Below are 26670 nucleotides of genomic sequence, written 5' to 3' on the forward strand. Positions count from 1 at the left end.
TCTGGCCAGGTGGTGTCGGTGCAGTTAATAGAACCTCCTCGGTGTGACCCCACCGTCGGTCGGTTCCCATTTTCCAGTCAGGCCTGCTCTGCGTCGGCCTGCAAAGGACTCCTGCACCCTGCTGTCGACGTCCTCCCAACTGAAGGTTTGCTTCACCAGCGTGGCTTCTTGCTTCCAAGTTAGAACTTCCCGGGTCTGCCATGCTCTACGCCGGCTTCACTTCTTCATGAGTCCTTACTACATTTTTATGTCGTACAGCTGGGTCCTCCCCAGTGGAGTGTCATAGTCCTTTGTTTGTGTCCATTGTGCATTATTCATGGCTCCTCTGACCACCTTTTCCCAGTACCTTCTGTACTAGGCAAAGGAGTAGTGTGTATAACTCCATCGATGATCTTTGTCGCAGTATTCTTGGAAGATGATTTGAGATCAAAATGTATGTCTATTTTAGTCTTCCTTATCTTGGAGGTATCAATTCTTAGAGGATGGAAGGAAGGAGTATTGCAGTAACATATACTAGTGCCTTCAGATTGTCTCTCAGCATCCTTTATGGTCTCAATAGTAAGAGGGTGAGGGAGTTACCTCATGGAACGGGAGTCCTTGTCCCCATGAGGGGAGTCTCTCCGTGTGAGGTTCCGCTTTCCACCACCCGTAGAGGGAATTGTCATGATCTCTGCTTCTAAAAGGTCAGGGTTTTCCCAACTCCCTTGGAAGCAGATCCATAACCCAGGTTCCGAGTGCCAACCAGTCCCAATTGGGACCTTTTGGACCCAGTCCTGGCGCCAGTGGCACCAGGCTCATAAATATGCCCAGTCCCAGCGCTGGAAGCGCCGGGCTCATAATGCTTGGGTGGACTTACCTGCAGCAGACCATGCTGCTTACTTGCCTGCCAGTTGAGCCTCTGATCCTCTTCTGTTTGGAACTACTTTTCCTGTTGGGTGGGGCAGGAGCCACTCCCTAGATTCAGAACACTGGAACTCTTCTGGAAAGCAGGAACTCTTTTCTTACCTAGGCGTGGCTGTGGAAGGAGACACCTAAGCACTACAGGAGGCTATTTAAACCACACCCGATGGATGAATCTTGCTTTGCGTTATTCTGCATCCTCAGCAGCAGAACGCTCATCGTGTCTTCTGCATCTGATCCTGGGCCTAAGGGAAAAGGCTTACCATCCTGAATCCAGTCTTCAGCAACACCTATAAAGACAAGAAAGAACAGGTTAGCATTACGGTCTTCAGTGACAGCTCTTCACTTACCTGGTCCATCGGCTGTCACCAACGCCTCGCGCTGCATTCCGGCATCTGAAAGACAAAGGCTTACCTACTCTTCGTGCGCTCCGGAGGTCTTCACACTGCATTCCGGCATCTGAAAGACAAAAGCTTACCAACTCTTCGCACGCTCCGGAGGCCTTCGGCGCTGCATCCCGCATCTGAAAGACAAAACAAGGTGCGTTTAAAGACATTGGGGAACTTTAATACTCACGTGCCATTACTCCTTTCCACATCTAACCCAGTGGGCATTCCGGCACCCTGCAGCCGCTCCAAACTTGTACCTGCAAAATAAAAAGACAGTTAGAGCGCATCGTGAAGCAGGCAACAAGCGCTTACTTACGTGCTTCCAGGCGCTTCTATTCATCACACGGGCTCCATCTTCAACTCACTTCAGCCCGTCATCCGCCATCGCCGGAACCCTGCAAAACAAGAGACATCATTACTAAAGACTTTAAAGACATTAGAATTACTCGAAACTTACCGTTCGTGCAGTAAACGACGGACAGCAGTCCTCTGAAGTCAAGAGGCCTGCTCCCCTTATCCAGTGAAGAAACTGGTTACAGCACCCTGCCTCGAGGCAGATGGAGAGCACGGCGTTCACTTACCTAAGGTGAGAGCGTTAACCTTTGGGGTTCTACAGGAGAAGAGAAAGGGAAGAAGAGAGAGACATTCAATAACCCAGTTCATTAATCCCATATTTTCTATCTGCAGACATCTTACCCTTCGAGCCAGACATACAGTGCACAGAGGTCCAGCCCAAAGAGCCAGCCGTGTGTTACACATCACCTTTGAAGATACGGTATACGCCCAGTCAAGACCGGCGCCTCTACGGGAATCAGGTGAGCGTTACAGAACGCAAAGCCTACCACAAAACTCCCGTCCAGGCGCTATGGAAACCTCGGATACCGACCAGCTAGCCCAGTTACTTGGGGAACTAAGGGCAGAAGTGCATGCAGCCCGTCAGGAAACAAATGCTCTAAGAAGGGAACTGATTATTTCCAAGGAGCGAACAGATGATCTCGCTAGACAATTGCTACAGTCACAAGCCGGACAGACCCCGTTACCCGCATCTGGGGGAAATCTTCCTTCTACATCCTCTATGAATCCAGTGCAGATCAACCTACCTGGGAATGTACCTCTGGCTCCGCCCGAACGATTTTCTGGTGACCCAAAGAGGTTTGCAGTATTTATCAATCAGTGCCGGTTGCATTTCTTATGCCGGCCAGCAGCCTTTCCAACTGATCAAGCTAAAGTAGCTTTCGTGCTTTCGTACCTTAGTGGCAATGCAGCAGACTGGTCGATCCCTCTAGTAAATCAAGATGATCCGGTCCTCCATGATTTTCAAGCTTTTCAGCTCAGTATGGAAAAACTGTTCGCAAGACATTCACAGGGGCAGGCCTTGGACAATGAGCTTCTTTCGTTGCGACAAGGTAATCAAGACCTTTTGGCTTATATTGCGTCTTTCAACAGACTGATAGTGGAAACTCAATGGCCTGAGGACAAAAGGATTACGCTGTTTTATAGAGGTCTACGTGGAGAGCTCAAAGATGTGTTAGCCCAAGTAGTGAATCCCCCACAAGATTGTTCGGATTATATAGGCTTAGTCGTTCAAATAGATCACAGACTGCAGAACAGGAAGGCCGATCGTTCCAAGTTTGATGCTCGAGTATTTTCCAAACCGCCAACTCCTTCCAAAGGAGTAGACTCCGGGGAACCCATGCAAAAAGGGGGTCTGAAAGGTCCTCTAACACAAAAGGAGCGGGAAAGGAGAAAACAGTTGCAATTATGCCTCTATTGCGGAAACTCAGGGCACTTTCTTCGAGACTGTCCGGTGAAACCTGCCAAGAAGGCAGTAGGAGCTGCAGTTACCAAAGTTACAAACTCTGAGCAGGGAAACGACCTCGCCCGACAAGAATAGAGGTCCTCTTGCCGAGCGTGAAAACCAGTTCCGTGACCTCGCATTTCGTGATACCTATGGTCCTCATTAGCCCTGATAATCCGGATCGATTACATGCAATTGAAGCTTACGTCGACAGCGGTGCCATCGGCAATTATGTGGATCATGAAATGGTTTTGAGGATGAATCTAACTCTTTGTCCCAAGGCTGTAAAGGACGTCATTACTACGGTGGATGGTACGGAGATAGCCTCCGGGCCAGTAACGCATACCACTCAAGAAGTGACGCTAGTAAGTCAAGATGGACACCATGAGAAGATCGTGTTCGATGTGATCAAGGCCCCTCAGTTTCAGATTATTCTAGGAATACCTTGGTTAGAGAAACACAATCCTCTGATCGATTGGCGAGCAAGAACGGTCCAGTTTCCAGAATGTGTCTCTACTTGTCACCCTCCACCTGGTGTTGCACTGGCAGCAATTTCTTCAGAGACTCCCCAGTTACCTCCCGAATACCTAGAATACCAAGATGTTTTCCGGAAGGATCAGGCTAACTCTCTACCTCCTCATAGGTCTTATGACTGCCAGATAGACCTGATACCTGGATCTACTCCTCCTTGTAGTAGAATTTATGCCCTCACCGAGCCTGAGAACCTTCACCTTCGACAATACCTGGATCAATACCTGGCAAATGGGTTTATTCGTCCTTCCAAGTCCCCTGCTTCCTCAGCTTTGTTCTTCGTTCCAAAAAAGGAAGGAGACCTTAGAACTTGTATAGATTATCGCTCCCTGAACCAGATCACCGTTAAGAATAGATATCCGTTACCTTTGATCCCTGAACTCCTGGACCAAGTCAGAAAAGCATGCATATATACAAAGCTGTATCTTAGAGGAGCTTACCACTTGGTACGAGTAAAAGAGGGCGATGAATGGAAGACGGCCTTCCGCACCAAGTATGGGCTATTTGAATATCAGGTCATGCCCTTCGGACTTTGCAATGCCCCGGCCGCCTTTCAATATTTTATGAACGATGTCCTCAGAGAGCTCATAGATGTGTGTGTTGTTGTTTACATTGACGACATCCTCGTTTATTCTTCATCGGAATCTGAACATCGGAAACACGTGAAAATGGTCCTCGAAAGATTGCGTCAACACAAACTTTTCGCTAAGTTGGAAAAATGTGTTTTCAACGTGACTGAAGTTGAATTCTTGGGATTCATATTATCACCTGGCGGAGTGCGTATGGATTCAAATAAGGTCGATGCAGTTCTCAAATGGTCATCACCATCCTCCGTAAAAGGTGTGCAAAGCATGTTAGGCTTCGCTAACTTTTACCGCAGGTTTATCCCCGAATTCTCTCGAATAGTCCAGCCCATCACTGCCTTGTTAAAGAAAAACAAACGTTTTGAATGGTCTACCGAGGCGGAACAAGCTTTCCAGGATTTGAAGACTAAATTTATCTCTGCACCAATCTTAAAACACCCTCGCCCCGAACTCCCCTACATCGTGGAAACTGATGCTTCAAGCCTTGCCATGGGGGCAGTTCTATCACAAAAGGACCCGGTAACCAATCAGTTGCATCCCGTGGCATTTTGGTCCCGCAAATTCTCGCCTCCTGAAATCAATTACACGATTACTGACAAGGAACTTCTGGCTATCAAGTCTGCCTTTAAGGCTTGGCGGCATTATCTGCTGGGGGCCCGACACACCGTTACTGTGATTACGGATCACCGAAACCTGCAATATTTGAAAACCGCAAAAGCCCAATCCTCTAGACAACTCCGTTGGGCATTATTCTTTGCCGAGTTTGACTTCATAATTACCTATCGACCTGGTACAAAAAACGGTAAAGCCGATGCCCTTTCTCGGATGGGAGTGGAAGAACACTTGATCAACCCTAAACCTGTACCAATCATTCCCGAACAAAGAATTCTGGGTGTAATCGCCACAGAATCCATAGAGGAAGTTAAGGATAAAGCCAGGCAACTTGTAACTCCAGCAGACAAACAGAATTGGCATCTGCAGGGAAAGGACTTTGCAGTAAAGGACAACTTATTGTATTTCCAAGAACGATTATACCTACCCAGCACAGATTTACAGAAAAAAGTAATCTCTTGTTATCACGATTCTTTAATGGAAGGACATCCCGGTATGGCCAAGACCTCAGAAAAGATCAAGCGCTACTTCTGGTGGCCGTCTTGGAAAAAAGATATCAGAGACTTTATAATGTCCTGTGGAGTATGCGCCCAAAACAAGAGTCAGAAGGAAAGTCCAGCAGGCCTCTTACGCCCTATTGACATCCCACCTCGCCCTTGGCATACGCTTTCTATGGACTTCATCACCGATCTACCTCCATGCTCCGGATACAATACGATTCTAGTAATCGTGGACTTATTCTCCAAGATGGCGCATTTCATTCCGCTCAAAGGCTTGCCAACAGCAGCAACTCTGGCCCGAGAATTTCTCGAAAACATCGTCCGACTGCACGGTTTTCCTTCGGTTCTAATTTCGGATCGAGGTAGTCAATTTATTTCTCATTTTTGGCGAAGTTGCTGTCGGTCGGCTCAAATTGATGTGAGACTATCGACCAGTCACCACCCTCAGACCGACGGACAAACCGAGAGGACCAATCAAACTCTGGAACAGTATTTACGCTGCATGCTACAACAAACTGAAAAAACTTGGAAAGACATCCTTTGGATAGCCGAATATGCCTACAATAACTCTGTCCATTCGGGAACTGGGAAAACCCCGTTTTTTCTTTTATACGGCAGTCACCCTCGAACCTCGGAGTTGGATCCCCTCCAAGATCTTGAAACACCAGCAGTAGACTACCTGCATTCTACAATCACCCAAGCCTTTAAGGAAGCTGTTTCTCACCTTCAAAGGGCTAAAGAACAATACAAGAAAGGAGCAGATCAACATCGGAAGGAAGCCCCTCAATATCAAGTAGGGGATCAAGTCTGGTTATCCACCAAATATCTACCTCTAAAAGGGCCATGCACATTCAACCCAAGATACCTTGGTCCCTATTCCATCACTACCATAGTAAACCCAGTAGCGGTCAAGTTGGACTTGCCCCCGCACATGAAGATACATCCGGTCTTCCACGTCTCTCTATTAAAACCCGTGCAACCTCAAACCCGACTAACCAAATCTCCAAAACCTATCCTAGTTGATGGAGAACTCGAGTTTGAAGTCAAAAGCATTCTGGACTCCAAGATCTCCAAATCTAAACTATTTTACCTAATTGACTGGAAAGGCTACGGCCCCCAAGAGAGATCCTGGGAACCTGCTGAATATGTCCACGCTCCTCGCCTAATCAAAAGATTTCACCGAACATTTCCTGACAAGCCAAAACCCCCGGAGAAGCCCGGTTTGGGAGGGGCCTTGAGGGGGGGTACTGTCATGATCTCTGCTTCTAAAAGGTCAGGGTTTTCCCAACTCCCTTGGAAGCAGATCCATAACCCAGGTTCCGAGTGCCAACCAGTCCCAATTGGGACCTTTTGGACCCAGTCCTGGCGCCAGTGGCACCAGGCTCATAAATATGCCCAGTCCCAGCGCTGGAAGCGCCGGGCTCATAATGCTTGGGTGGACTTACCTGCAGCAGACCATGCTGCTTACTTGCCTGCCAGTTGAGCCTCTGATCCTCTTCTGTTTGGAACTACTTTTCCTGTTGGGTGGGGCAGGAGCCACTCCCTAGATTCAGAACACTGGAACTCTTCTGGAAAGCAGGAACTCTTTTCTTACCTAGGCGTGGCTGTGGAAGGAGACACCTAAGCACTACAGGAGGCTATTTAAACCACACCCGATGGATGAATCTTGCTTTGCGTTATTCTGCATCCTCAGCAGCAGAACGCTCATCGTGTCTTCTGCATCTGATCCTGGGCCTAAGGAAAAAGGCTTACCATCCTGAATCCAGTCTTCAGCAACACCTATAAAGACAAGAAAGAACAGGTTAGCATTACGGTCTTCAGTGACAGCTCTTCACTTACCTGGTCCATCGGCTGTCACCAACGCCTCGCGCTGCATTCCGGCATCTGAAAGACAAAGGCTTACCTACTCTTCGTGCGCTCCGGAGGTCTTCACACTGCATTCCGGCATCTGAAAGACAAAATCTTACCAACTCTTCGCACGCTCCGGAGGCCTTCGGCGCTGCATCCCGCATCTGAAAGACAAAACAAGGTGCGTTTAAAGACATTGGGGAACTTTAATACTCACGTGCCATTACTCCTTTCCACATCTAACCCAGTGGGCATTCCGGCACCCTGCAGCCGCTCCGAACTTGTACCTGCAAAATAAAAAGACAGTTAGAGCGCATCGTGAAGCAGGCAACAAGCGCTTACTTACGTGCTTCCAGGCGCTTCTATTCATCACACGGGCTCCATCTTCAACTCACTTCAGCCCGTCATCCGCCATCGCCGGAACCCTGCAAAACAAGAGACATCATTACTAAAGACTTTAAAGACATTAGAATTACTCGAAACTTACCGTTCGTGCAGTAAACGACGGACAGCAGTCCTCTGAAGTCAAGAGGCCTGCTCCCCTTATCCAGTGAAGAAACTGGTTACAGCACCCTGCCTCGAGGCAGATGGAGAGCACGGCGTTCACTTACCTAAGGTGAGAGCGTTAACCTTTGGGGTTCTACAGGAGAAGAGAAAGGGAAGAAGAGAGAGACATTCAATAACCCAGTTCATTAATCCCATATTTTCTATCTGCAGACATCTTACCCTTCGAGCCAGACATACAGTGCACAGAGGTCCAGCCCAAAGAGCCAGCCGTGTGTTACACATCACCTTTGAAGATACGGTATACGCCCAGTCAAGACCGGCGCCTCTACGGGAATCAGGTGAGCGTTACAGGAATGTTGCATAGTGAGCTTGTCTCCCTAGCCTCACAGGGAAGGGCTCCCCCATGGGGAGCAGTGACATGATCCCATGAATCGTCTCACGTTGGAAATTTTCCCAGGATCATGCCGGCAGCATGCATTGGGGTGCTTCCTTTCCCAGACACACCATGCTGGATGGACCAACTGGTGTCACTGCTCGGTCTGCAACACCATCTCGGCATGAGCCTGCTAAGCCTGCTTCCCTGTCCATGCTACCAGGAGCAGGAGCATCCGCAACACTCAACCCTCCCTGGTGCTGGACTTCTAGGTAGGGAGTTAGGGTAGCCAGAAGGGTAAGTTTGCCACAGGGCAACTCCCTTTCATACATTCTACTTAAGTCGCTGTGGTCGGCTCATCATGGCCCCAGATCATGGCTGTTTCTACAAAAACAGGGGAAAATATAGAAAGAGGCAGAGGGGTTTATGTGGGGCGTAATACTAAAAAAGTATCTACATATTTGTTCTTCCACTTTGTGGGAGTTGTCTGCAAGGCAGAGGCCAGCATAAAGTAAAAATGTGTCAAGAAAGGGGGAATGAGAGGTGTAATGACAGAGCTAGTCGGCAGAGGTATAATCTCAACCTTCCTATTGCCTATGGTATCACCATGACTTACTCCTACCAGCAAGTATTTATTCACCCTTCTTTAAAGTCATTGGCCCTCATTACGAGTGAGCCAGTCTGGAAATAAGGTGCCAGTAACAATGTTACCGGCACCTTTTATGGACCAGCTCACTCTGAGCCTGCCAGTAGGGCTGTCAACTGCCCCTACCGGTTGATAAATCACTGAAGCACCGGCACAGTTGAAAATGGTGCCGTTGCTTCAGTGTTTCCATTCCCGTGGAGTCCAATGGGACACCACACGGGAATGGGTACTTGCTGTTCTGCCTCCACCCATAATATCCCGCCAGAAACGGTAAGCCGAGCTTGCCGGTACTGGCAACCTCCTAATGAGGGCCATAGTCATGGTGCATTATTATAGCCCGCCATCTCATTAAGGTGTTCTTCCTGGACTAGGGCATCTTACCATTAACATCTTGGTCTCTGACTCCTGCCAGGATCAGAGATATTGTCCTCAGGAGGCTTGGAACTCTCTCCACCAGGCCTCACCTCAGCTCACCTGTCTCTGTAGTGGTAGCCTGCACTTTCCTTTGCGCTTTTATAGCACCCTTGATTGCTATCATTTTCTCCTGCAGTCTGATGTTTTTTGGACTGCCTCTTTCCCTTTGTGACTCAGTATTGACTTTTGGGGATACCCATATACCACCTCTGACTAGCACTTCACATGCTTTTGGGCATCCACAAACCCCAGAGTGCCCCTCCTTCCTTCAGATTGCTCATACCATGTGACTTTGTGACGAGGTGAAGTGGTGTGTCATGTCCAGTGTGTAAGAAACCTGAGGTATTCTCCCTCCTACTCCCCATGGAACCTCTGCACAGATGGCCAAGGAAAGGCCATCGTTCTTGGATCCTGACCCCAGGGGTGGACAAGCGATGAATGATCACCTGGGTGGAGGGTCTGTGGGGACTGGGAGTGGGATGCCCTTGGGTGAGACATGGTATCCCCCATTTCCTAACACTCATTTACCTTCCCTTCCCTCAACCTCCATGGGCTATTTTCATTAAGGCCCTCTATTACCTTATAAAAACCCACCAAGTACTGAGAAGAGGAAGAAGCAACTAGGAGTAATACACACTTCCTATCACAAATATCACTCTAGCACTGGGACGAAGAAGAGGGGTATGAAGACATCCAATACTGAAGGTCAGGCATGTCCCATTGATTTGCTTAAGTATGGTTAGGCAAGACACGCTAACAACTCACACCTGAGGCCCCTTAATAGGGCTCAGGTGTATAAAAGGGGAAGGCCCAAACAAGATGTAGAAGCAGAAGGAGAAGGAGAACGAGGAGCTGGGACGTTGCGTTGGGTAAAGACTCAGAAGTCTTGATGCCGTCATCTATCTCGTAGGACCCGCATCTGGTGGGTGTAGAACTGGGAATCCTCGAATTGGGAGGCGTGCAGCTGGGGCTGCCAAACCAAAGAGAGAGAGAGAGAGACGCCACCCATGCTGAGACCCGGAGGCAGCTGCAGCTGCAAAAGCAACCGGGAGCAGGGGAAACGTGGTCCAATTCTATTGCAAAGTCAGAGGTCAAGAAGTGCAGTCAGGACATGCACGACGTATGTGGCGGTCTGCTTCCCTGCCACGGAGAAGGTGAGCCAGAGCAACAGGAGTAGCCGCTGGATACATGCAAAGTGCCGGTCAGTGTCAGAGGACACGAGATGACCAGAGTACTCCTGGGACCGCAGGCAAGTGACAGTCAAAGTGAATGTGAACCATATTGAATACTGAACTGAACTGAAACTACTTATTGAATATACTAAACACCAAACTGAGTAGAAACTACTAATTGAGTAACTTGAACACCAAACATAAGTTAACAAATGCTATTTTAATAAGATCACAGCATTTTAAACACTGACCGAACATTTGAAGTCACACAGACTTATTGAATGTCAGACCGTATGCAAACAGCACTGTGGGCAAAACAGAAAGCATAAGAAATATTGAACAATCATTTAAATATTCTAACAAACAGTGTGAGAAAGGCCCATAAATCTATGGTAAACCAAAAGACTGAAGCTGTTACATTAACAGAAAAGTGTTTCATTTACAGAAGAGTTTTACCATAACCAAAGTGCATATCATTGTGAGAAGTCAGAAGCCTGAGACAGAAGAGACTGAGAAGGGGCCAAACTAGGTTAAGGGAACTCATGGTTGCGTGACCTGTGATGGGTGGACCCTGTGGCCTGACAACTGCACCTAGACCAGGGAGTTCCCCACTGTGAAGATTAAAGACCCCTTGAATCAATCCAAGGAGAAGCTTAGGGTTTCTGGTTGCGTGACCTGTGATGGGTGGACTGTCTGGTCTGACAACTGCGCCTAGGCCAGAGATCACTAAATGATGACAATCAAAGGACATTGGAAATGATTCCTGAAGAACTGTTAAACAAGTGGTTAAGCAATTCAGAAGGTGGATCAAGGAGACCTATTGTTTTCTTCTATTGAACATAAAGTGGATGAAAACAGTGTAAGTGCTGCTGTGAAATATTGGGGAAGGGAACCCTGAGAGTTGAAAGAACTGACAGCCGCCGTCGTGTTTAGGGAACCTCAATAACTCCTTTTTATGTGAACGGTACTATATTGAACTTGGGGAATGGAACCTCAAGATTTGACAGAACATTGTGAAGACAAGCATCCATCAGAGCTGTGTTGAACTTGGGATAGCGAACTCAAGGAAGAACCCTGAGCTAAGAAGAACTGAGACTTTACTTTTGAACACTATTCTGTTGACTAAAATCCCATACCACGTTTCCTCTAGCTCTGAGGATAAGCATACGTTTTTGGCACAGACATTTTGATTAGGACTTACAGACACAGACTTTCCTTAGTTTTATCTAGGCAGGTATCTATACCTTATTTATAGAACATGTTAGGCCTTAGACCATCCTGATATTTGAAATAAAGCATTCTTTGAAATGTGAAATCTGTTGTCTGCCTCATCTCTTGATACCATGCCTATCTCACAAGTGTCATTTGTGGTGCTCCTATCGACTGTCTCGGCCCCACTGCCATTTGTGTTGTCAGCCCTAGACAAAATTCAGAACTGTTTGCACTATTCCTTAGTAGCATCTGCGCAGCCCCTCTTCTAACTTGACTGCATAACCGTGTCTTCTTTGTTTTATCTTTCTTCAGCCTCCTTTTCAATGCAGATGAAGTCTACCCAGCAGCTCCACCTTTCTCTCTCTTCTGGTGACTGTTAAACCTGCAGCCCGTCTCGATGGCACTAAAGTGGGGCAAAAAGTGGAGCTTTGGGTGGAGACTCCAAATCGGCTGTTACACTGCAGTGTTTCGCTCGCTCAGTGCTCTCCTTTAACTTGTTGTTTAAGAAATTCTGACTTCAAAGTATTCATTGCATTGTGAGTGAGCTATCTGATAGCAACGGTATTAATGTATTCTTTGTATTTTCTTCATCACCTTTTCTATTAGGCTCTTAGCAAGTTTCCACCTTTAACTAACGACATCTCCTTCTGGCTGCCTACCGAGGGATTTTCTGATAACGACTTCTACGAGTTAGTCCGGAACATTGCAGGAGATTTGGTTGAGAAGGTTGTTCTCATTGACCAGTTCACACATCCTACGTAAGTTGAACTTGCATGTATTGTTTGCGTCTGCATGTTTCATGGGACGGTTTGATGCAGGCAACACACAACAGACCTATGAGCAGCAGAAGCACAGACAGAATTTACAAAGGCCTGTTCATCCACCTTGGTGCAATGGCAGACTCAAGCCTACCATTTTTATTCTTCTCTGTATCACTGTTATTAAGTTGTTCTCGTTCAGACAGTCATTTTGCCCTCTTTTCAACAGTGTCTGGTCAAAGGATCGAAAAAAAGGATCGAATGGCCTTTTTTTTCGAAACCAAAAATAGCGGAAAAAAAAGTTTGGACTGTTTTTCTATTTATTTATTTATTTATATATTTTTTTGTTTAGTGTGAAAAAAACAAAACAAGGAAAACAGGTGGTTGGGGGGGGGTTTGGGAGGGAAACCCCCCATAAAAAAAACAAAATAAAAAGCATTCGAAACTTTTTCTTCTCGCCACTTTTGGTGTTGAAAAAAAAAGGCATTTGATCCTTTTGTTTTAGATACTTTCACCTAAAACCCTTTTCAACGTGACTTCCAATGTAACTTATACCACAGTATATTCTGGCCGGTGGATAATTTATTGTAGACTCCTACCACTTTAGAGTTCTGAGGCCCCTCAGTAGTTCATCACATCTAGCTCCCTGCTGAGTTGTGACATTGTTTTTCCGTTCAAAATTATGTCTTGTCATGACTATGTGTGAAGTCTAGTTGATAAACATCAAACTACCTCAAATATAATATGAGGTTGTTATAGTCAGGCCTCAAAACTTGCACTTGCCACTAGCCATTGAGGAGTGATAATTGTCTCTTGGTGAGTAATAAATGGTGTGCTGCGTGCATGTGGAGAACTGAGGGAGAAAATTACTTTTAATGCCTGGCTAGTAGCTTGTAAATTGAAATGTGTACCCCTGGTTATAGTAGTGAACTGATGCCTAACTGCTCCAGTGGTTATACTCACCAGAATTTCTTCTGATGATGGCTATGGTCTCTTTTTTTAAATGTGTGTGTTGTATTCTGTGTATAGGGCGCGCAATGACTTCCTAGTGTTCCACTATGCAATATCATTGCGTGCAGCTATTGTAAAGTGACAGTTGGTCAACTCTGACTCGGTTCTCAAGTCAGTCCAATGTTGGGGTCCTATACAATATAAAATGGCATTATTCATCATCAATGTTTTTCATTCCTTACCACATTGTTGGCGACGAGATGACCAGGTTGACCTAAACAGCGGATTTGGAAGTGACTTCTGGCGGTTGATCTGCTGCCCGCATGATAAAGCTGAGTGTTTGGAGGTTGGTGGTGCGGACGTATTGTGTGCATGGTGCATCTGCACTGCCTTGACCGCTACCTTTGCGGCTGCCCATTGTAATACGCAGTCTCTATTGTGCCGGAGTGGCGAGGGAAGTCCTGAAGGTGGTCGGTGGCAGGGACGTTGGTGGCGCTGACTCCAAGGAGGCGAGTGGCGCAAACCATGGTCTTCGGTACTGAGCACACATCCTAGGTAAAGGTAGTCCGTGGCCAGGAGGTTGGTGGCACTGAGTGCAAGGAGGTGAGCCCGAATCATACTGGACTGGACTGCACTGCGCTCACTATCTAGGCACGCAACTGACGAGATGGGCCGAGAGAAGCTGACAGAGGCCCATTGAAGGCACCGTAGGAGGTGGCCGATGGAAGCTGACCGAGAGAACCTATTAAGTATATAAGGCGTGCACGTGCATCACTGTACTTTGTGGCCATTTTGAGGTCGGGCATTGGTGTGCCGTACATAAACTGTATATGCACTGGGAACAACCATTTCAAGGTCAGGCATTGTGTGGTAATACGCAACAGATAAATATCGAGGTGAGCCGTTGAATAATAACCATTTTGAGGTCAGGTGTTGAGGAAGGAACTGTGTCAGACACATATTAAGGAGTGCAATTGTGTCGTCAGGAAGTTGGTGTTGAGAGAAGCATGCCAGAGAAGCACTTTTGTTGTGGGATTGAAGGTGGCAGTGGGAGATTACACCTGGCAAGGAAAAGGTTGTGGCTGCAGCTCCATTTACAGTTCTGGTCACATTGATTTAGCGTCGAGCTAGTTAGCTTGCATAAGTACAGATTGAGTGTTTTTCAGTGCAAAATTTAGATATGCCCCCTATATTTTTGGCTACCCCTGGAGAACCGCCAGTTCTCTGCGAGGTGTAAGGGATCAAGACTCGGACAAAGTAACAGTTTGTTTCTTGTATATTGACTTTTCAAATCAAAACAAAAAGAGGGGTTTTAGGAAATCCTACTTATCTCTAACTCTAGGAGAGCTTTCCCTGCCTCAAAAAAACTAAGGAATGTCTGTTTCAGGATGTCTAAATCAAAAACAGTTCCCCGCCCTAAGTCTAAACCCCAAACACAAAGTTCTAAAGTGAAGAAAACAAAACCAATACAATTACACCTAGGTTACTTCTGGCTTTTCACTGTCACTTTAACTATCTCAAAGGGGGAAGACTGTTCCCCTGAGTTTCTCCGATGACACAATTTAACACTTCCAATAATCCAAAATCTCACGGGGGACGATTCTTCCCCTGACTTTCTCCAGACACACAATTTAACAACTCCACAGTCTCAAGGGAGATGACTTTCCCTTGAGTTTCCTCCGGTTATACAACACTTTCCGATATACATTTATTCCTCTGTTCGTCTAATGCCATTTGAAAATGGGTATGGTTCTTCGCTTTCAGTCCACAATTCAAGGGGCGTTCTCTGCCCCTGAGCCCTGTCAGCCTTTCCACAGTTTCACCATAATACCACAATTCACCTCCGGGGGTCTCTCATCCCCTTCATCCAATCCCTGGTTTACTATCATGCCAGGGTTTTTATGGCCTTGCTACTTGGGTATGGGTCCTAGACTCGTTGTGTGCCTGGTTTACTCTCCTGCCAGAACTTTTTCAGTTCACTCAATGTTTGGGTGTAAATCCCAGGTTTTCACTTCTCATCAGAACTCACTCTCTTTTGTATCCATGTAATTGTATTAATTATTTATTGGGTCACTGACCCTTATCCAACAGTCTTAATCTCTGTATTAAATGTCCCAGCTCCGTTATTTGGGCTTACTCGCTTTGTTAATAGTGCGCGGCATCCGCCCTGAAGCACCTTTGTATCCCAATCTCTTTCTTTTAGCTTACCTGTCTTTGTTGGCGGCTTGGGCTTCCCATGCCCCTCACCTGCCTGTTTGCTGACTGGGAGTGTGTTTCATCGGCTCATCGGTTCTCGCCTTGCATTCTGCTTTGCTTGGCAGCTCCTGCTGTCTGGCAACAACAAGGTTTCTTCTCTACCCAACTTCCTTGGAAGTCGCACCCGGCAGCTTCCTCACTCCGGTCTGCAGCCTGCTTTCCTTCCGTGTCCCAACCAGCGCCTGGAGCAGCCTGTCTTCCACTTTGTTCAGATGTACCATATTTTTTTTTGATCAAACACTTTTATTGATTTTATTACATCATACAAGAAAAAACAGTGACCCTGAAGGGTCCGACCATCAATAATAACATAAACAGTAAAGAGTGTATGGTCCGTTTTACAACATCTTGAGGACACATTGTCAGCGTTATGCACATTCTTGCTATGCCATCACATGCTGGCCGTCGGCCTAGTTCCTACAAAAGAATTTCATACTGCATTCTCCCACTTTTCCCAGATTTTCCCCGCTTTCCTAGGACATCCCCTGGCCGCATATACCCTTCGCTCCATCGCAATACATGCTTCCACATCATCCAACCACTGTGCGTGCACAGGGGTAACGCTCGAGCCCCACAGCCTGGCAATGTTGCGCTTAATCAGTGCCGTGGAGGTTGCAAATAATAGCCTATCGGAGCGAGACATTTCACCCTCTTCCTCCACTCCCAACAACATCAGCTTTGGATCTCTGAGCACAGTTCGACCCAAAACCTTACTGAGTGTGTCACAGCAGTGCTGCCAGTATGTCGTGATGTGTGGGCAATCCCATATGATGTGAAAGAAGGTGCCCTCGTTTTGAAGGCATCGCAAGCAGTTTGGGTCTGTGGTCTTGCCCCATCTGTACAACGCTACCCGCGGGTAATATATTCTATGCAAGATTTTGAGTTGTACCAGGCGTAGCCTGGCCGAGATGGCCGTATCTCTTGGGTACATTAGGATCGTTATCCAATCTTCGGGCAATATCGCTCCCACATCCCTCTCCCACTTAGATTTTAGGCTTGAAAGCTCCGGCGTGGCAAACGAGGTGAGGACATTGTACATTACTGAGGTAATTTTGACATCTATGCTCTCCAGAACCAGGTTTCTTTCTATGGGGGTGCAGTCCGCCATATCTCGTAGTGCAGGTAAATGCTGTTGTAAAGCATGACACAATTGCACATGCCGATATCGGTCCGTGGCAGGCAGATTAAAATCCTCCACTAACCTCTCAAATGTCACCGGACTCCCCTCCCGGAACACATCTCCTACTTTGGAAATTCCCGCAGCCACCCAGTTCCGCCATTTTGGAAGTTTGCCCAGTTCCGGGATATTTTTGTTCGCCCACAGTGGCTGTACTGGTGTGGTTCTCCCCTCCCAGTGTATGTGCTTGTGTGCCTCTTCCCAGACTAGCGTTCGGTGATTAGCCATTGTTTTGTTACTACTGCTGTTAGTTTTCCGGTATAGGGATTCTAATGGGGTTGTGCTGGTCCCATCGAGAGTATCGAATTTTATGTGGGGTAGCGAGGAATCGCCGTGTAGGAGGTCATTTATCACCGCCATTTGACTCGCCCAATAGTATGTCTGTATACGCGGCAATCCTATGCCTCCCTCCCAGATGGAGCGCTGCAGGATGTGGAGCGCCAGTCTTGGGTGCCCGTTATTCCACAGGAGTTTCCGAAGGATCCTGTCAATTCTGTGAAACTCTTGTCTGGGGATGTGTAGCGGGGCATTTTGGAGTATATACAGGAATCTAGGTAACGCCAACATCTTGAATAACGCTGCTCTCCCTAATAGGGTCAGTGGAAGGGCGTTCCAGTGTTTGACGTCGTCCGCAAGGCGATTAGTGACCGGGTGGAGATTCTTCTCTACATACTCGGCCAGATTCGTCGTTATCTGTACCCCTAGATAGCGGAATTGGTCAACTTCTATGCGAAATGGGCAGTCCCGTAGTTCAGCGCTGTCCACCTCTCTCAGTGGGAATAGTGTGGACTTCGACCAGTTCACCTTCAACCCACTAAAGGATTCATAATCCTTCAATATACCAATCACCACTGGGCACGAGACTATGGGGTCCGCTAGATACAAAAGCAGATCATCCGCATACAGCGAGACCCTATCCTCCCAATTTTCTGTCCACCGGAAGCCCTTCCATAGTCGAGATTCACGTAATAGAATTGCCAGTGGCTCTATGGCCAGCGCAAAGAGCATTGCAGACAGGGGGCACCCCTGTCGTGTTCCCTTGCCCAGTCTGAACGGTTGCGAAGACCAACCATTTACTCTGGTCACCGCTTCAGGGGATTCGTATAGTAGTTGTACCCATCCCAGGAACTGGTCACCGAAGCCCATTCGGCGCATTATTTCCCACAATGCTGGCCAGTGTACCGAATCGAAAGCCTTTTCAAAATCTATTGCTAGCAGGGCTAGGGGGTCCCGCAATAGGGGGGATTTTTCAATCGCAGTGTGCAGTCGGTGGATATTCATACGCGTTGACCGCTGGGGCATAAAGCCACATTGGTCAGGGTGTATAAGTGATGAGATAACTTTCTGCAGGCGGATTGCCAATGCTTTCGCCAGGATTTTGGTCTCGGTATTAAGTAATGAGATGGGCCTGTATGAGCTACACCTCTCTGGTGGTTTATCTGATTTGGGGATCACCACTATAGTGGCCCTTCTTAGGTCCAGGGGAAGCTGCCCTTGCTCCCTCGAGTGAGTGTACATCTGCAAGAGATGCGGGATTAACGCACTCGGTTCCACCCCCTTCCACGTCTCTACCGGGAAGCCGTTTGGTCCCGGAGTTTTCCCAGGATTTAGTTGAGACATGGCCGCCCCAAGCTCTTCCTCGGTAATGGCTGCCTCAAGCAGCCCTCTTTGTGTGTCCGTTAGGCTGGGTAGGGTGATCCCGTTCAGCACAGAGAGATCAATGGGGGCTTCCGGCGACCCATAGAGCCCTGCGTAGTATTTAGCAAAGCCTTCTGCGATCGCCTGGTCTGTCCACAGCGGTTCTGAATTGTCGGGTTTGATCATCCTGACCTGTTTGTGCCCTTCATCCCTACGTTCCAGCCAGGCCAACATTTTACCCGCCTTATCGCCTGTCTCATATAATCTGGCTCGCATTGTGGCGTGTGCCTGTTTGGCATTGTCTAAGGCTACATTGTACAGTTTTTTTTGGGCCAGGATTAAAGCTCGGTTCGTTTCGGGCAGGTCTCGCGCCAGATGTGCACTTTCTGCCCGTTCCACCTGATCTTCCGCTTCGTGTAATTTTTGCATGTGGGCCTTTTTTTGCGCCGCTATCCAGGAGATGATCTCTCCCCGCAAGACCGGCTTGTACGCTTCCCATAATAAGCTCGGGTCGCCTACTGACCCAGCGTTCAGCTCGAAGTAGTTGGTTGTGGTTTCTTGTATTCGCTCAACTAGCTCTGGGAAGCCTAGATAATAATTGTTGAGGCGCCATGAGGGTGGGGGAATGGGTCGTGATGTTGATAATTCCATTAGTAGGGAGAATGGTCAGAGATGCCGCGTGGAAGTAGTGCGGCGCTAGTTACCCTATGTATCTCGGTGGTTGGCACGAAAAAGTAGTCTAACCGGGAGAGGGAAGCGTGTGCGCCCGAATGAAAAGAGTATTCCCGCTCCCCCGGGTGAAGGTCCCGCCACACGTCCCTCAGGCCCAGTGCTGATATGAAGGAGGCTAGCTTGGTGTGTAGTTCAGGATTCCTGCCCCTTAGGTGTGTGCGATCCATGCCCAGGTTCATGACTTCGTTGAAGTCGCCACCAAGGATTAGTGTGTCTGAGGAGTCCTGTGCTATCTGGGGAGTTATGTCCTCTATGAGACTTGGCAGCAGCGCGGGTGGTGCATACACAGCTATTATTGTTATGGTTCGATTCCATAGGGATCCTGTCATGTGCACGAATCTGCCCCCCCTGTCCTGTGACACACTGGATAGAGTCAATGGCAGCCTTTTGTGAATCAGTATGAGGACCCCCCTGGAGCCCGTGGTGAAACCTGAGTGTAGTGCAATACGATAGTGGCCTCGTTTAAATAGGTTGCATGTGGAACCCGCTAGATGGGTTTCCGTGAGCATCACCACATCCGGCGCGTGTCTGTTTAATGTTTGGGTGACAAGTTTGCGTTTAATCCCACTACCCAGCCCGTTGACATTCCAAGTAAGAAAACGCAATGTTCTCGTATCATATCTGTCATGCGTCATCTGGCTGGGGAGCGGGTTGTTGTGAAGCAGAATGTGTGGGATTCCGTGGGGATGCACGCGCTAGTGTTTCGCTGTGAGGCGCAAGCGCGTGAGAGTGGTTGTGTACTGTTGTCGGACCATACATGAATAAAATTTAAAACGAACCTGAAAACAAGCCTCAAAACACTGGAGTAGATTCTTCCTCCCATCTGTTCAAACATTTGTTCCCTCGGGGGCATCTACCGCCCCGGTTGTGTTATCTATCCCCCCTCCCTATACTCCCACCCAACTTGGAGTATCTGTCGCCCGAAGTTTGAACCAGAACAAATAAACTTTAAACTAAGCCACAGTCAGTGGCCTTTGCACCATATAGCTTACGCAACTGTCCGTGGTGCTGTCGTGGGCTTCCTCGGTGTTAGACTTTGCCCGTGGGGTGGGCGGCCGTCCGACCACTGGCCTGGTTGCAATCCGTGCGTTGACCTGCCCGGGGAGGGGGCACAAGTTTACTCGATAGTAGTCCAAATCCCAGTATCGTAGCTTCGTGCTCCGTGTTGTTCCCCAGTTCAAATATTTCCCTGCGGCGGATTAGCAGGCTGTTGGTGCTGTTGTTGGCCTTGCTCCGGTGGGCGCTCCGGTCGAGGGCTGTTGCGTCTGCCTCTTCTTCTCTCCTCCGCATTCCAATCCCCTTCTATGTGCCGCTCGGCCCAGTTCCATGCCTCTCTGGGGTCGGTAAAGTGCACTGACGTGCCACCGTGGAATATTTTGAGCTGGGCCGGGAAGATCAGACCATATTTGATGCCTGCTGATTGTAAGCGTCTTTTAAGCGGGTCGAATGATTGGCGTGCTTTCTGGACTTCTTTGGTGAAATCGGGGAAAAAGGCTATTTTGGATCCGTTAAATGTGACCGTGCCCTTCGATCTTGCTAGCTGGAGTACCGTATCTCTGTCTCTGTAATTCAGAAACCTGGCGATCACTGGGCGTGGTGGGGCCCCAGGTATCACTCTGCCAGTCGGAATGCGATGGGCCCGTTCAATAGAAAAAAATTTAGAGAAAGCCTCTCTGTCATAAATGTTCATCAGCCAGTCCTCCAGGAAAAGCTCCATACAATCCCCTTCGGCCTTTTCGGGCAGGCCGATTATGCGGACATTGTTACGTCGGGATCTGCCCTCGCTATCGTCCACCCTTGCCTCCAGGGTCTTTATCCGTGCTAACATGTTCGTCACTTGCCTGTTGACGCCACGTAGGCCATCCTCGGTTTCAGAGATTCGGGCCTCCGCCTCAACCGTTCGGGCGGTCAGCTTCTGGAGGTCGTGCCGTAACAGGGACACATCTGCACCGATGCTGTCCATCTTTTTCTCCATCGAAGTCCTGGAGCTGGTGATGGCACTCATGATATCTTTCAGGGAAATGTTATCCATGGGGTCCGGGGTGACCGGCGGCGTTCTCTCTGGTGAGCGGGGTGCTGGCATCGCCGCATATTGCTCGATCCTGCTCTGGGTGGACGTTTTCCTGGGTTTCTCCTTGCCCATTCTCTGTCCGGCAATGTGTTGGTACAATCTACCGATGTCTAATCCCAAACGTGGGGGAGCAGCCGGTGTTGACGCACTGCGACCGACTGTGTCTGTGCCGCTCTGGCTCTTTCCACGAGCAGCCCCGCTCTTAGCAGCTCTGAGGTTCCGTCTTCGCAGGCGGGAGTCGCAGCTCCGACCGGGGGTCTCTCGCCCGTGGGGGGAAAGGCCCGTTCACCAGCCCCTTCTACTCCGGCTCCACCTCTCCTTACCACATCGCTGGATGTATCGGACCACGGCCAATAGGTCCGTGCCACCGTCGCCCGGCCCGGATTTGCGTGCCCCGGCCTTCGGTCGACAATTAGTGCGCAGACATGGCGGCCATTTTGAGTTCAACACTTGGTGCGGGTCGTGTCGCTTCCACACGGTCTGGACGGTGAATCCGTACACCGATTTGTGTCGGAGCGCCGCGATTCGGTGCAGGAGAGTCTCTCCCACCGCTGGGTTATTTCAGGATTTCGCACGAAGATATATTTTGTCAGGATTTCGCAGGATGGAGCCAGTGGTGCGGGAGCAGCGCGAGCTCACGTCCTCATCGGATGGCTGCTAGCCACGCCTCCCAGATGTACCATATTTGAATGAACCCGGCATTGGATTACCTCTACTAGTGATCTTCATTACTCCATCCCTCTTCCTTGTCCCAGTGTTCTTAAAGGGGGAGATATAGGTACGGTTGGTGTTTTGTTAAAACTGGAGATTCTTTGTCGACACTACAATATGTCATACAAGAATGAGAGAAAGATAAGTGGTTCTTACCACGGAACCCATGTAAGGAATGACTTTGATTTAGTGCTTTACTCTGTCTCCCTGGTGTTTGTCCTGTGTCATATGGTCCTTTCCGCAGATAGCCAACCCCAGGGTTAGAGTCGGGTAGCGTCTGCCTTTCCCTGGCCACATAAGGGTAGCGCCCTGCCTGGGAAGCAGTGACGAAATGATCGATTCGTCACCGAGGACTGTAAAGACTATTCACATTTTATTTTGTAGCATCTGGTCTAAACCATCTTCCTCTAAACAAGTTAAAACTCACTGGGCCTCATTATAAGTTTACCGGTCCGGGAACTACGGTACCGGTAAGCTTGCCGGTACTGTAGTTCCTGGACCGGCAAACTATGAGTTGTGCTCGCCGGTGCCTTCCTGCCCACCAGGTCCGACCTGGCTGGCAGAAAGGCACCCGAGAGCATAGCATGTCGGATGCTGTGCACGGCACCAGCATCTGTGAACAGCATGTCGGATGCACCGGCATCGTTATAAACGGTGCCGGTGCATCCGACCTGCCCCTTCCCATTCAGCCCTATGGGGCCGAATGGAAATGGGGAGCATCTTTTTTCCAGCGCCCACAAATGGCCAATTACCGGGCCGGCAGGGCCGGAATGCCCCCTGTAATTGTAGTTTGGCGGCAGCCTGCCAGTTTTACCGGTAAGGCTACCGCCAAACTTATAATGAGGCCCACTGTCCCTCTGTTAAAATTACTAAGGGATTTAGATCTATTCTTAAAAATAATCATGAAGCTGAAAACCCTGATTTTGGGGAAACAAACTGCTAATGGGACTGAGACGAAGAAGAGGGCTGAAGAGGCATGTAGATGTAGAAGTCAGGCAATTAACCGAATAGCCACTTCAAGAGTCAGGCAATTGAGGTTGATGACTTACACCTGAAGCCAATTGTCAAACCTGTTGGTCATAAAAGACTGCGGCAGGAGAGGAGAGGAAGAGGGAGAAGGAGCTGGAGCAGGAGCTGGAAGGCTGGCATTAATAGTAGTAGAGGAGCAGCATAAGGCTGGCAATTCATGAGAAAGTGTGAGCACAGAAGGGACACCGGAGCAAGTAGAGAGCAGATTTCACCTACAAGTTCTGAAAGGGTCCTGTGTTCCTAAAACCTGTATTGCAGAGGCTGCGCAGAGGAAAACGTATTGGAAGTGAAGTTTTGCCCATGTAAGCCGAGTTGCTGTGATTGCAGAGCCGTGACGGTGCAGCAACCCAAGACCAGAGACAGAAGGCAAGCTGAGGGTTTAGGGAGCGAAGGAAACTCCTAATTAAGAAGGCAGGACCGGAGACACCCGTGCTGGAGAAGGGTGTGGGTCCCAAGTGAGCACAAAGAGCTCGAGGAAGTTGGGGGTGCGAAGCAACCCGCAACCACAGTGTCCCTGAGGCCGGTGAGTGAAGCTTGCGCTGAGAATTACTTAATAAGCCTTGTTGGTAACTGTAACAACCTCAAAAACAACTCGCGTATAGAGTTGAAACCAAGTAGAACTTGTTTGTTACTTTCAAGAAATGTGTTACCAATGAAAATGAAACATGCATGTCTATCATAAAAGCTGGAGTGTTCGCATTGAAACTAAAGACCATTTTCATTAATTATTGAACATTTATTCATATTACTGTAGTGGTCGTGTGCCTTCAATTGTGGAAAAGGAACGCTGTTTTCCATTCCGAAAACACAGAGATACTGACTTACAAGTGTTACTAGTGAAACAAGCACAAAGGAAGGTTGCGTGTTACCAATTACATTTCCCGAGAGTAGTCCAAAGTTGCCTCTTTAACTCTGCACAGGAATACAATTCCATTCATCTTTAAGTCAAAAATCTTTCTTAAAGAGTGGTCGTGTGTGTCTAATTATGGTTTCATTTTGAAGACTAAGCCATGTAACATTCTGAATTGACATTCTTATTTTATAACCTGGCTATATGGAAGCAAATAACAAGCAATACCCAAGCCAAGAGGCTCACCGTTTATTCAGTGAAGCAAGTACTGTTTAAAACCCTCCACCTGAAATATGAAGTTGTCAACAGTTCAGTGGCCTCAAGTCTAAGTGTGGCCTTGTTACCTGAAGCTGAAAGTGTGGCACTATGGCTTCTTGGTAATTACTTGCGCAGACGGGGTGTGAATAAGTCTGGGGAATCAGAACTGGGTGCTTGGAAAGAACTTTGGGGAAATAACCTGTAATGCTGAAGACTACTGAGATAGGTTACCTGTGGTGGCAGTCAGACAGACAGACAGACAGACAGAAGAGGCAGAGAGGTTGCCCCCTTTTCAAAGTCCCTGAAGGGAAGAGTACCTTGTCTACCTGTAGAGGTTGAAGTGTCTTGTCATTGCATGCCCAACAATCCTAGGTTACTGAATAGTAGTAATTATATTTGGTGGCAGTCAGACATACGGAAGAGGCAAAGAGGTTGCCCCTTTCAGAAAACTGGAAGGAAGAGTTCCTTGCCTACCTGTAGAGAGAGGTGAAAGTGTCTTGTCATTTAATGCCTAATAATTCTGAAGAATAAGACTGAAGCAGAAGTACCGTAACTGTGGTGTTGTATAAAACTGTCAGTGGATGTCCCATTGAATTAGTTTGGAGTAGCAGCAGGCTTTGAGACAAAGGAGACTGGTCTCATGGTAATAACAGTAGAAGGGAGGTTGTTAAGAGGGAAGGAATAACCCAAAAAGAAGCATCCTGACAATTATACCGAAAGTACTGCAGAGGTCTTAACTAATTGTACAATTGTAGATGAAGAAATTATATTCTTTGAACTGTGATAATGAACATTGAAGAGAAGATATCCAGGAGTACCATTGGTGCTATTTTCTTGGCTGGAATTGGAAGGGGATCTTTTCAAGCAAACCCTAGAGATGTGTTAGCAGTTGGCTTTGTTTGATGAACTTTCATTTTTGATTTGGACAACTGGTTCAAGACTTTTCTTTTCAATATTTTGAAGTGGACTTTAAAACCCTAGGGAAGGGATTTTCCCAGGACAGGTGAAGGTCATTCAGATATTGTTCAATTCTTGTTTATTAATTTATGTTGTTTTATTATTATTCTAAGAACGCAGAAATTGATGTGCCAGGCCTAGTTCTTGAGGTGTTGACAGAAACCCAGGGCACAATCTAGAGTGGAACAACTGTCACAACATGCTCCTAGTGTGCTGTAGATGGAGCTTCGAGTCCGCGAAGTGTGGTACCCGGGAAGTGCATTTACGCACCGCGGTTGAAAAACTGTGCCGCCTGTAAACCCACTGTTCCTATGTCTACGTGCGGTGTTTCAGAAAAGTGGATGTCTGTGAAAAGAGAGCGCTCTAATGGGCTAAAAATATGCACTGTACTTTAGTGGTTCCGTCCCTGACAAGGTGATCGGAGTGATCTAGAGTATGAGATAAGGTTAGGAGACACGTAGGCTAATCACAATGCTTATTACTTACTTTGGAGTCCTGTGTCCGTGCGTTAATGTGAGACACTGTTGCTGAGTCATGCTCATCGCAGAGAAAGCCCGGATGAAACAACTGCTCCGTCGTTCAGCGTTGCCTAGGCAATGCCTGCTTTATCTACATGCCGTCGGCCATTTTGGCATGACTAACTTCTGGCAAACAAACGGTTGCCATAGTTACAGTCAATAGTGCTCCGCCACATTATAGTGACGCAGCCGGAGTTGTGTATTGTTTGACAAAATCAAGAAATTCTAAGAGCCGGGACCTATACTTCTGCTCGTCCGTGCATAGAAGTTTATTTAATCGCGTGCATGTCGCGAGTGCAGGTGTATACACAGGTCATAGTGTCTGAGATACTATAAAATGGTGGTGCATACCATATAGTTATCAAAAATGTTACCTGCAAAAATACACACCCGTAATGATTACTAATAAAGCCTCAACAAGAGATAAACTGATAATGTATACAGATATTGCAAAACAGTAGCAATGTTGTACACTTTGCACGTTTAACAGTGAATATGTTGCATATCTTCCAGGTTGTTAAGAGCCGTTTGTGTAGGTTTTGGGGTGAACTCCCCTTCAAATGCGATTGTGCGAGGTCCGCCTACGGGCGGTGAGTGTTAGTGTTATGGTGCAACTATAACTGAGTAATTTGATTAAAGATTTGTTACAAAGCCATACGTCAAAAAAGACAACACAGGTATTGTCATGTGGTCCTGGCAGTTGACTGGTCAGTTTATAAAGTGTGGCAGGGCAAGGAGTTCATGAATTGTATTTGCCTGAGCGAATTGTGTTGCTTTAACATAAATAGAGGGATTTCAGTGGTAAAATCTATCTAAAATGCCTGTTTTCCAAATTGCATATAACAAAAAAAGCAGGGAAGGCGTGTCAATCCGGTATTCGAAATGATATTAGGAGAGCTCACCCCGTATATTGGTAAAACAAAACACAAGATCATTCATAAATCCAGCCAGACTTGGACAGGAAGAATTCAACTTTTGATATGTATATGTACATATTAGTGCCCAGAGGGGAAGGTAAGCAAAATAATGGTGCAACCCAGTGCTTGAGAAGTGCCACTTTTGCTATACCTATAACCGCAAGTGATCTGATGTAGCAGTTTTTGTGAATCTAGTGCCAAAAGTGTTTCCATTCAACAGTGATGTTTAGACCGTTCCTCACTGTGTTTAGCCTGTGCACCCAAATTTGTTCCAGTTGTGTCAATGCCCTGTTGATGTCACCCCCTCTTTTCTGCGGGGTGAGCTGTTGGACTACTGACCAGCAGATGTCTTTGTTGGAAT

General features: G+C 47.7%; 1 protein-coding gene across 7 annotated transcripts in view; it reads left to right on the forward strand.

The window, feature by feature from the left end:
* The window catches only part of FARS2 (phenylalanyl-tRNA synthetase 2, mitochondrial), a 2528336-nt gene that overhangs the window by 1905505 nt on the left and 596161 nt on the right, over nt 1–26670 (forward strand). For all 7 annotated transcript variants that reach the window (XM_069613454.1, XM_069613452.1, XM_069613456.1 and 4 more), the window contains one exon: nt 12093–12244. In XM_069613454.1, coding sequence (XP_069469555.1) covers nt 12093–12244 — 152 coding nt within the window. The remainder of the gene's footprint in view (nt 1–12092; nt 12245–26670) is intronic.

The sequence above is a fragment of the Ambystoma mexicanum genome, chromosome 5p, assembly GCF_040938575.1.
Source record: "Ambystoma mexicanum isolate Mex_15411 chromosome 5p, UKY_AmexF1_1, whole genome shotgun sequence".
Classification (NCBI taxonomy): Eukaryota; Metazoa; Chordata; class Amphibia; order Caudata; family Ambystomatidae; genus Ambystoma; species Ambystoma mexicanum.